At 43.6% G+C, this 12,240-nt stretch overlaps 1 protein-coding gene across 1 annotated transcript in view; it reads left to right on the top strand.

Annotated features, from left to right (window-relative positions):
• Positions 1-7,252, top strand: part of LOC137355279 (S-adenosylmethionine synthase) — a 34,369-nt gene extending 27,117 nt beyond the window's left edge. The window contains exon 9 of the mRNA XM_068020220.1: positions 1,680-7,252. Within this exon, the coding sequence (XP_067876321.1) occupies positions 1,680-1,782 (103 nt within the window). The 3' untranslated portion in view covers positions 1,783-7,252. The remainder of the gene's footprint in view (positions 1-1,679) is intronic.
• The last annotated feature ends 4,988 nt before the right edge of the window (positions 7,253-12,240 follow it).

Below are 12,240 nucleotides of genomic sequence, written 5' to 3'. Positions count from 1 at the left end.
GATTTTGCTCATACCCACCAAAATCCAACATAGCAAATAGAACGATGAGCACAAGTCAGAAGAAGTCGGGCTCAAACAATATGATACTTTGGTCAAGCTATGCCTTGTGTCATTTTCTAGTTAACAGGATACAAGGCAGTCATTCAAGTCTTGGATAGGGTTCTGTGAAAAAGAATCTTGAGGCTGAATCCAAAGGTTAGAGGATTGAAATGTAAGGAGAGACTGGACCTTTCAACCTTTCAAAGTAGATAATGAGAAGTAACATTATAGAGCAAGCTCATGAGAAATCATCTTTTAAGGCAACCTTGGTGCCACATTTCACCCGACATGAGCTTCCAACCTCATATTCGCCCCATCTCTTTGGCCGCCTATTTCCACCTCCATAACATCGCCCGACTTCACCCCGTATCAGCTCATCTGCTGCTGAAACCATTACTCATGCTTTTGCTACCTCTGGACTTGACTATTCTGATGCATTCCTGGCTGGTCTCCCACATTTGACCCTCTGTAACTTCAGGTCATCCAAAACTCTACTGCCCATGTCTTAACTTGTAACAAGTCACGCAGTGGTTAGCACCGCAGCCTCATAGCTCCAGCGACCCGGGTTCGTTTCTGGGTACTGCCTGTGCGGAGTTTGCAAGTTCTCCCTGTGACCGCGTGGGTTTCCGCCGGGTGCTCCGGTTTCTTCCCACAGCCAAAGACTTGCAGGTTGATAGGTAAATTGGCCATTGTAAATTGCCCCTAGTGTAGGTCGGTGGTAGGGGAATTGAAGGGATGTGGTAGGAATATGGGATTAATGTAGGATTAGTATAAATGGGTGGTTGATGGTCGGCACAGACTCAGTGGAGTGAAGGGCCTGTTTCAGTGCTGTATCTCTAAATAAATAATGTCCCGTTCCTCTATCACTCCTGTGCTCGCTGATCTAAATTGGCTCCTGGTCAAGCAATGTCTTGATTTTAAAATTCTCATCCTTGCTTTCAAATCCCTCCATGGCCTCGCTCTTCCCTATCTCTGTAATCTCCTCCAGACCCACAACTCTCCAAGATATCTGCACTCCTCAAATTCTGGCCTCTTGTGAATTCCTGATTGGTGGCTGCACCTTCAGTTGCCTAGGCCCCTAGCCCTGGAATATCCTCTCTACACCGCTCAGCCTCTCCACCATGCTTTCCTCCTTTAAGACGCTCCTTAAAACCTACCTCTTTGACCAAGCTTTTATCATTTGACCTAATATCTCCTTACATGGCTCAGTGCCATATTGTTTTTTATAATGCTCCTGTGAAGCATGCCTTGGGACGCTTTATTACATTAAAGGCACTATATAATAAATTGTTGTTGTAACATACAGTATGGAACAGGTAAATTTGGCACACTGCTTTAAAACCACACCACGACAGTGGAGAAAGAAGACACAGGGTCAAACAAGCTAAAGACAAATAGCACTGATCTCAGGAAATTCTTCTGCACACAAGTAATTAACTCTCAGAATGGGTTTCCAAAAAGAGTATTGGAGAATAAAAGCCTGGAATCTTTAAGCAATAGTTGAATGCCTTGGTTGGGAGAGTTTTAATATCGGAATGCGTGGCTGAATCAAGATGACCACCCTCATCTCTCTGCATGTTATGTGTTGTCCTTTGTGATTTTGTGATTTTGTATCAGACAAAATATGTTTCCTTTTCTAGGGACCTAAACTTGAAGAAAGCAATCTACCAAAAAACAGCTTGCTACGGCCATTTTGGCAGGAGTGAATTCCCTTGGGAAGTGGTGAAGAAACTCAGCTACTAATATATCTCGACTTGGTCCCAAACCTGCTGCTGTTTACATCAGTGAACTAGGGAGGGGCATCTTGTCCAGAAATTTCACAACAAATTGTCTGCTGCCAGTTAGATTCAGATTCTTATCTACAGGAGGGACCAAAACACTGAAAACAAATCACAATAAGTAGGAAGCTTTAACTGGCCTTAACAATGGGGAAGGGTTGCTTTTGGTTTCCTGGGAGTTTCATCCAGAGTCCAGCACTTGATTTATTCTTAGCTGTGGAACTGCAATCCTTTCGCTTAAGGAAATGTAAAAGTTCAATTTTTCATAGCGAAAGACACCAGAAAAATTCTGCAGTCTGTGTGGCAGCTTCACCTCACAACCTTCAAGCTTGGTAACATAGGACAAAGACCATCTTGAGCCAGAAATGAGCCCAATGTCAGATGCTTGTATTCTGCTATGCGTTACCTTGCCTGAAGTGTTGATGTGGAAAGGTACATTGGACAGTCTTTACCATTTCAATTCTGTCCTCCTTCGCCCCACCCACCAATCCCTCATAACAAGGAGTATCTCCTGTGTTACATACAAAGTCGAAACAGTGCACATTGGAATTTGTAATTTAAGTTTGCAGGATACCTGAGTTTGCCCGCTTGAGTTAGTGCTGAAGACGCCTGGCAAACAAATGCCCCATAATTGGCAAAAAAAAATTTTAAAAACCTAACCTAAAACAGTGCCTTAAAATTCCTGTTTCTCTATACGGATTCTGACAACATTCCTCACTTCACTACTTAAACAGTGACATGACATATTTAAAATGAACTCCTCGGTGCCTCCATCAAAACACTACACAGAGGCAAAGTTGTATGAACATATGCGTTTCCTAATATCTTCATGAGATGTTCTAGCCTGTACAGTTTTGCATTTCTTTTTCTTCTTACGTTTAACCTCTAACCTATTATGAAGCCCGAGAAAACTGCCTGTTTCACGGGCTGGCCAGTTTTGAGAATTTTCAGCTCATGGACTGTGATGCAAAAATAGCATGGACCCATTCCAGTGTTAGGGCTCGTTTCTTTACCATACCAGCCTTGGATCAGCAGGAATTCTCTTGTCTCTGAGTCAGGAGGTTGCAGGTTTAAACGTCACTCCTAAGACTTGAGCGTATAATCCACTCTGATACTTTGTTGTGGTATTGAGGGAGGTGTCATGCTTTGACCTTTCAGCCGAGGTGCTGTCCGTTCCCTCAGGTGTGTAAAAGATCCCATGGCAGAATTCAAAGAAGGGGCAGAATGTTCTTCAGTGTTCCAGCCCACATTCATCCTTCGCGTAACATTGTTATGTCTCATTATTTCATTGTCGTTTTTTGGGAGCTTGCTGTGAACAAATTGGCTTCTGCATTTCTTACATTACAACAGTGATAACACCTACAAAATTGGCTGTGAAACATTTTGGGACATCCTGACGATATGAGGTGCTACACAAATGCAAGGTCTTTCTTTCTTATCATCCTAATCGACAAAAAAAGACCCAAAATTAAGTGTTGTAATTCTGCTCTTGCTATTGCTTTTAATATCTCTCTCCCATCCATCTTATTTTGTTCTTTATTTAATGTTAATTTATATTCTGGCCAAATCTAAACAATCTTCGAGTGCCTCAAATCTCTTTTGACTTTTCTTCTTTCTTCAATTTCCATTTTGGCAGAGTTGCTTTTTTTTTTAAGAAAAAAAGCGGGTTTTTAATTTCACCCTAAAGTGATATTTCCAGTTAAAAGGAGGGAAAATTTCCCCGATTATATTGCAGGGGCACCCAGGTCAATCCCTGACTTTATTCAGACATCAAATAGGCCCAAGGTTGAACGAAGGATTAAAACAAGATTAGAAAATTGGATGTGATGGATCTGTGCGTCTGGCATATAGTTCTGTGGTGATGCGACATGTATTGGGGATTCAACTGTGGAAAGCCACATATCCTGTAGAATTTTCCAAAATGAATGGATGGGAAATTAAGCTGGGCACACTGATCTCCAGGCTTCCATTCCCGATGTGCCTTCACATCACACAAAGATCTGTGCCAGGAACCTCTTTTACAGCAATCTGTATCTTGTTAAGACCTCAATTATTAAACCAGAACAGCATTTAAATTATATTTCCTATTGCAATCAGAGATCCCATCTACACCTCCAGGTGATGCCATGTTCAATGTTTCTCTTTTGCCACTAAGCTATAGGAGTAAAGATGAGGAAGCAATCCCAGGAAACCACACTTATCTCCATCTCCCCTGTGTGCTAAAGTTGCCTGCTCTTACCCCAGGGAATAGGCCTGTCTCACAATGCAGGGGAACCTCAGAATCCTGATGCTCACCTCTCCTGCTGGAAGAAACATCTCCAACTGCGGCAGCACAACTTTGGACAAAGAGCTAACAGCAGCTCCGGACAGAATATGGGCTTAAAATTACCCGTTAAAGGCTTCCAGGAATCAAACTAACTTTAGAATTGTCTCTTTGAAACTTCAACCATTTTCCAGATGTGATAGCATGATAGAGGGGAAATCATCGAACCTCAGTCTCCTAGCAGGAAATCATGCCGGCTGAGAGAATGTAATCGAAAATTCCGCAGTGTGTGGCAGTCGCTGGAATTTCCAATACGCTCTCCCCGTAGCAAGGCTTCCTTAAGGAAGTCCGAAAATTGCCCCTGCTGTCTCCATACAACAGCTCCAAAGAGATACCAGCATTTATCCAAAATTCCTCTCGCCACCCTTTTAGCCTGTTTAAAGTAAACGGGTTGTAGCTTCCACTAAAATAGCCAGCAGAGGAATTTTGGGCAAACCCATTAAGCATGCCAATGGTTTAATGAACCCATGTTGCTGCACCTTTCAACAATCAAGTTTTATGTTGCTCCCAATATAGGAAAAGCTCGTTATTTTGTCAGTCATTAAGTAAAATGAATTCTGGTGGACATGAAGTTAGGTACAATGCACAAAACTGCCTTCAAATTGGGATCTAATTTGCACTAATCTGACAATTTAGCTCAAAGATCACAGGTGAAGAAAGCAAGGACAACAGATCTCACTTTCATGCTAGAAAGGATGGTGAGTTACAATATCAGGGTAAATTGTAGGAAGCTCTACACGTGGAAAACAAATCTTCCAATCTCCATCCTAACTTGCCTGGCTAGTGGATATACAATTAAAATTTTGCATTCTCTTCTTGAACCTAGTGGCCAAGAGGGCTTGCCAAGCGTCTGATCAATACATGACATACTTTAGCCTTGAAAATCAGCTGGCAGCACCAAGATGTCACAATTGGGCATCTGACTATGGGAAAGGTGAAAATCAACAGGCCATTGTCATGCTTCTCCTGGCAGTTGTCCAAGACTGGCATTGGTACAGACTAGGAGTAGGCAGCCTCATGCCATCCTGTCTGAGGTGGAAGCATGTGGCCCAAGAGCACCATTATGAAGGGGAGATGGTGGGGCAATAAAGGGTGCCTCACAAGAATGTTATGCCCCCTTTAAAAAAAAAAATCACTGATGCTCTTAAAGAATATATTTATCATTCAAAAAGTCTTAATCTAATACTGGTAATTGGCACCTGTCTCCAGAATGATTCATTGCTGATTGAACTGTAAGGGTTAAAGTTTCCACCTCTACTTCCGAGCCTCCTCCAGCATTATACCATTAGACAGGTGCTAGATGAAATATGAGCATTCAATTAATTCAAGAAAAGACAGTTCATTGGGACAGGAAAAAGGACACTTTGAGCAATTTCATTAGTATGAGGGATGGGTGACAAATAGGTGCTAAGTCTTCTGGGATAATATCATTACCATGCCTCATGCCAGCACTTAAATTCCACCATCAGCCTCCAGTGTCATGAGGTAATTATCTTTGTTTAATTCTCTTTATCTCCCCTTTTACTATCTCTATTTCTCCCTCTTGTTTTACTATTTCTCCGTCTTCCCTCTCTCATCACCACCTGATTACTACTTTCTGATTTACCTTGTCTTCACTTTTGCTGTTTTCAAACTCTTCCCCTTTGTTTCTCAGTTTAAAACATACACGCTGTCCTCATCCCTTTACCAGTTCCTGGTCAAAAACTTGACAAAATATTGGAGGAGGGTTTGTCTTGGTGCTTTTTTTTTCGTTTCTTCATGGTGCAGTCACATACACACTCATTAGTTTAATTGTCACTCTCTCCAACCCACTCCCTCGTCTCTTTCTCGGGTTGAACTGCAAAGTCCTCAACCTCGATGTCCATTTTGACCATAAGATGAACTTCTGACCCCTATCAACCCCCATGACAATGACCTGTACTTTCAGCTCCTTGACAATGTTGCCTCTTTCCCTGTGTCTGCCCGCCTGCTGCTGAAATCCTTATTCATATCTTTTATCTTTTCCACACTTGATTACTCCAATAATCCCCGGCCAGTCTCCCACACTCCATCTTCCATAATTTTCAGCTGATCCAAATCTCAGTTATCCATATTATATCCTACACTAAGTCCCACTTGCCCATTACTCCTGGCCTCACTGTCTTACGCCAGCTCTCAATACTCCGATGCGGCAAGTGAAAAATGTTCCTTCTTGGGTTTTGTTTCTTTTCATCCCTTGTGTTTAAATCCCACCAGCCTTGCCTCTCCCTAACTCTGTAACCTCCTGAAAGGCCTACAATTCCCTCTTCCCCCAAGCTCTCTCATGCTGGCACCCCACCATCGACAGCAATGCCTTCAGCCATCTATGTCCCACTCTCAGGAATTCCTTTCCTAAACTGCTCTGCCTCTTTTCCTTTAAGACTGTCCTTAAAATCTACCTCCTTAGCCAACTTTTGGTCACCACTGCTAATCTCTTCTTACTTGGGCTCAACTTCCTTTTTTTTTTCATCATGCTGCTCTGAAGCATTTTCTAGATTAAAGACTCTATATTGATCACAAGTCAGTTGTTCTGATTGGAGGTTGACCCTCAGGATTGCCTGGCCCAGAGACATTTTAGCACGGGTGGTTCTGATAGGCTCTTCTGTTCTACTAAAACTAGAGCATAGAGCAACGAGAAACGTTCAGGACACGTGGGATTGCAGTATCTAGGCAAAGGGCAGGAATTAAATCGTCCCCTTGATGTGAGGGATTATTCCAATCTGCCCCTCAGACACTAGTAACAATATAACTATTTGCACCAGGTTAGATAAACCATCCTATAAATAAACACCAAAGAGAAGCTGGCAGTGGCAGGTGGAAATTATAACTTATTGCTCTGTGGGTAACGAACCCTATCTGCAAGATTCTTTTAGGGACTAGTTGTGTCCTTCCTCTCAGTTTAATTCATGGAGGAGGGTTGGTTAATGGTTGAATATCATAGGCATGTTAATCAGGTTAACAATAGAGGGAGCTTTCTCTCTCTGTTTTTAGAAAGGTGTGCTGTTATTATAGATGTCATAGTATGATTTAAGTTTGACCGTGTGGCAATTGTTTTACAAAAATAAAACATGAGATACAGGATTAATAATTGCAATTTGCAGAGTGTGAGGTGTTCTCAGAACTGGAGCTTTTACATGTATATTGAAAGATCTCTCATGGTCTTAACCCAACCCTTTGCTCGGTCCCTGTTTCCAGCGTAAGTGCAGAAGTCCTTTGCCTCCTGATAAGACCACTAGTTTAAGTTGCAGTCTGCTTGTCAGGTGAACTTATTTGTCCAGTGGTTTGATATTTTGTTGAACCCATTGCCAGTCAGGCACCTGGCGGAAATGTTTATCTCTTCTCTCCTTTGAATGGCACCTTCCATCAAGCGCCCTGCGAGCAGGTTCTCTGTAAAAAGTCCTGCAGCCCAGGTCATCTTGTGCTTGCATTTAGAAATGTCGTCTTCCTCGAGTGGAGAAAAATTTGTGCAGTAACTTAAAAAAAACATCAAATCATTATGATAGCCTCAGGGATCGACAAGCCAATCTGTATGAAATAACATGTCGCAACACGTCACAATGTAGCACGGCGATTGCGGATAATGGACCAAGTGAACATCCTTCCGAACTTGAATAATGAAAGCGAAAGGAACTCGTTGCTTCCCTCCAGAGACCTTGGTCGTCACACTAACCATCTGTCATTTAACCCTATCAGATGTTATCTCTCCCTTCAATGAAAAATGCTAGTCCAATTTGGGCAGTGTTACGCCATCTTTTTTTTTCATTCATGGGATGTGAGTGTCACTGACAAGGTCAGCACTTATTTGCCCATCTCTAATTGCCGTTGAGAAGGTGCTGGTGATCCGCCTGCAGTCCTGGCAGTGTCAGTACACCCACAGTGCTGTTAGGGAGGGAGGTCCAGGATTTTGACCCAGTGACAGTGAAGGAATGGCGATATAGTTCCAAGTCAGGATGGTGTGTGGCTTGGAGAGGAACTTGCAGATGGTGGTGTTCCCATGCACCTGTATGGCATCAACAAGGCTCCAAAGCCAAAACAGTGCCATTCTGCTGTTAATGAAGCTTTCAGAGGTTGGGAATGTTACATTTCGATCCCCCGCGCACCACCCTCCACCAACCCCCCACCACCAGCCATTGAAGCAGCAATATGATTAGTTATATCAAGCTACTTGTGGAGGTAATGAGCATTGTATATGTGCCCTCTGTCAGATGGTTACAGCTAGGCATTGGTAGAAACATGGCAGCAGGTTGCCTTCCTGCCCAGTCAGTCATGCAATGGTCTGGGGAGCAGATTCCTTTTGTAACCCCCTTTATCTGAAACAATCGCACACTCCTAGCACAAAGCATTGCCTCCCAGAGGTGTATCGTGGAAAATGGTGCATGTCCTGCACATCAATGAATCTCAATGCCAGTTCCCAGTCCATGCTCCTGGGTCAAAGCTCTGTGCCAGCAATGCCACTCACATAGGATGCCTGGCATGGGGAGTGTATTAACTAACGAGATTACATATGTATGTACAAATTGGAAAAGATCAGCTGATCCATCAGGCTGCCCCACTCCATGATAGCTGGAGCATTATGACTAAACACTTGTTCCCTTCTCTCTGCCTCATCCCCATCCAAATGCACCCCCTCCCCCCACCCGACCCCTACACATCCCAATCTCATAGCCCTGTAATATCCTGGGAAAGGCAAAGAAAATCAGAGAAAAGAAAACAGGGTCAAGAAGCAGAAAAATACTCTGGAATATTTCTTTACGACACCCTCAGTCCAGGGGAGAACATGGACGGTGTGTTATCTATATAGACAATTGCCTTCTATATAATGCAATATCTGCCCCGGTCAAGAACTCCCTGTTGAAGGCATCTCACATCATCTCACACTAATGATGTCAACAATGGAGACAGACCCAGCAGCACTCAAGCAGTTTGTTCAACAGCGAACGGCTCCTCCCTACTAGAGCTGGGTCTATGATGTAGGGTGCACAGGGCATCTGCCTACCTCCTTAGCTGGGTAAATAGTGTGTGTGGCTTTGGCGCAACTCGCTAGCCCACCATCGCGCCCAAGAATGGAACAAAGCATGGAGAGATCGAAATCAGAGAAGAAGTGGAATTAGAAATTAACTTCTGTTTATTAAAATAACATTTCAACCATTTGCAAATACAACATCGATGATCCTCTCTTCTTCTGCTTGGATATTGCTGGGGTCCATTAGCAATCATTGCTGCTGATCCTGTTAGTGGTTCAAAGCCAGCCTACTGTTTCTGGTCGGTATTCCACCAATTGAGCAAACCTATCATGGGTTTGGTTTCAATTAACTAATCCCCCTAGCATATCACATGGCTGTACCTTACAGTATGTAGCAAACTGTTTATAACTTCTCGAGTTTTCTAATTCTCATTTTATATTAGCAGTTATGTCAAAGGAACTGTTTTTCCAACAATTAGCTCTAAGTTAGATTCTGTGATGTATTTTTTTTTAACAATCCTATTGGGCTCGATTTTCCTGCATTCAGCTCCCGACTTGGAGTTTTTCCACTGGGAGTTCCGTGGATGGACTATATGGCAGTGCTTTGCCCCTCTATCCTGGTGTTCCAGATAAAGTCTAGCCTGTTAACTTCACTTTGACAGGACAAATCAGACATGAGGCGTGTTTTCTGGTGGTCTAAAGTGATGCATAGGATGAATTCAGTGTTTCAAGCACTGAGATTACTTTCTTCATCATTGTGGCTGTTTATACCATGGCTAGAATTTAATGATGAGGTGGTGACCCCGCCCACTGGCTGGAAACCCCAGGGCAAGCCCACCTCCGCTGCTATTTTGCGTGGCTCAGGCAATTAATTGCCTGCAGTCATGGCTTCCATTCCTCTGAGGCAGGATGTCCCACCTCCAAGAGCTGCCGGCCAATCAGAGGGCCAGCAGCTCTTCAGGCCCACTAGCGCCACTGGGACCAGTGGCCACTGCTGGGACTACACCCAGCGAAAGGAGCCACGATGGACGCCAGCCTCAGGGCAGGTTAAGTGAGGTCGGGGCTCGCTGGGGCCAATTGGCCATGTCCAGCAAGGGGGTGAAGGGGAGTCTATGGAGAGGGAAGGGCTTCCAGTGAGGCCAGCCCGTGCTGCTGACCCAATTAGGAGGGCACCCCCCCCAGCCCACAAGTAAGCAGTCAGGTGTTACTAGGTGGCCTCCTCGTATAGCAAAGGGAGGGAGGTGAGCAAGGGGCTTCTGCTCCTGAAGGTTATCCAGTGATCCCTGCTGCAGAATGCATGTGTGTGGACAAAGGGATGGGCTCTGTTATGACAACCTATGTGGTCGACACTAGGGTGAAGTACCAGAGAACAGCGGATGCCTGTGGAAAGAAACCTCCTGCTTTGGCCCAGGAGGGGAGAAAGTTTCGGGACAGGGTATTTAAGATAAAAAATCACCGGCTGAGCATTCAATTCTTCATTTCCAATCCTGCAATCAAACATTGATTGTAAACGTAATATTGTAATTTTGTAATATTGTCTAGCAGGGAACTCGATTCCTTGTGTTCAGATGGGGTTGCACATTAGTGTTGTGTTGAGGGCATCGTACCCTTTTTTGATGATTTCAGATAAAGTATGAATTTGAAGGGAGGTCCAAGAATTTATATTTGTGTTGAAGGTGTGCAGTCCCTGGCAATTCATGGTGTTGAATCCCTGCTTATCCAAAACAGAGAGAGCTTCATGCATGAACCTCAAATATTTGGAATTTCTTTAGAATTTTCCATTTTGGAATGTTCAGGAGAGAAACCATGTCAGTGCTGACCTCAAACAGGACAATGTGACCACCAATTGAAGCCAACTCCTCAAAGAACCCAGTTTAAGATGGGAGTTCCGTAGTTTCTTACCATCCCACGATATACACCCTCCCTGCTACATCGCTGCTTAATTGGAATAGGGTTGCGAAATGCAACCATACTCACTTGTATTTGTAATGCATGTGACGTGGACCTCAAGTAGCCACACCAGTATAAACCAGCAAATTCTGACGTGCATCCCATTGTCCCGTTGTAGTGTTTTGAAATTGCAATTGCATTGTTCAGTGTGTACTCCAGAAGCTGCTGTAGAACACACATACTCACAAAGCTAAAGTGAAAGTAAAACAGAATAAAGAAGAAGCCTTTATGTTCAACAGCTTGCTGCTGCTGTCTCAATCTCTGTCTCGCATACCTTCTACTAAATTCGGCTAAACTTCACTTATGTCCCGAGAGATATCACACCCATTAACATGTTTATGGATTATTGCTCTGTGCTGCTATCAGAAATTCTATCCTGTATAATTAAAGTAATGCTCAGTGATTATCTGCTACAGTGTCTGGAGGTGGCAGGTGGTACTCAATGAAAAAAATGAGAGGATTTCAGTTGATAAGGTGATATGGTCACTGACTTAACCAAATGTGTAATGAGTTGTTTGATGTTGTCTGATGCAACATAAATGAGATGCATGGAGTTCAGTTTGTTGAAGATCTCAAACAGGTTTAATACAGCTAAACTCTTATATACAGTACAGAGTAAACTATTTACAGAAACTTACTCTGGGTGTTACAGTTGCAGAGTGACTCTGGCTCTGAGTCGCATGATGGTACGTCATCCTGGTATGTGGCTCATTAGCATACTAAGATCTTAAAGGGGCATCACACTTAAAGGCGATGATACCACGAAATGTAGTTTGATGGCGGTCCTTTTATTTTCAAATAAACTCAGTCAACATCCGAGAGTTTGCATTCTGCCAAAAATAAGCAGCTTCTGGACATCAAACTGTGCAAACGGAAGGACCCGACTGAGGTTGGACTCCAATGAGGCTTCACACCTTTTTCAAATCGTTTCAACCTCAGTGACGGAGAAAATGTTTCCAGAATCCAGTTGAGGTCTTGGTTGAGGCAGCAGTGGCAGGGCGAGGTATGGTGTGGCTTGTTGTTTTAGCGCACAGTGGTGTAATCGAAGGTGGTCCCAGGGAGACTCTTCGGCTGGTGTTGCATACAGAAAAACAAACCGGTTTACAAGCTCCTCGGGACCACTTGAGAAATTATCTGCAATCTGGGATCTTTAGGCTTCGTTAGAAACT

This window comes from Heterodontus francisci, chromosome 42, assembly GCF_036365525.1.
Source record: "Heterodontus francisci isolate sHetFra1 chromosome 42, sHetFra1.hap1, whole genome shotgun sequence".
NCBI classification, from domain to species: Eukaryota; Metazoa; Chordata; class Chondrichthyes; order Heterodontiformes; family Heterodontidae; genus Heterodontus; species Heterodontus francisci.
Note: the sequence above shows the minus strand (reverse complement) of the source record. Positions and strands in the feature narration are given on the sequence as shown.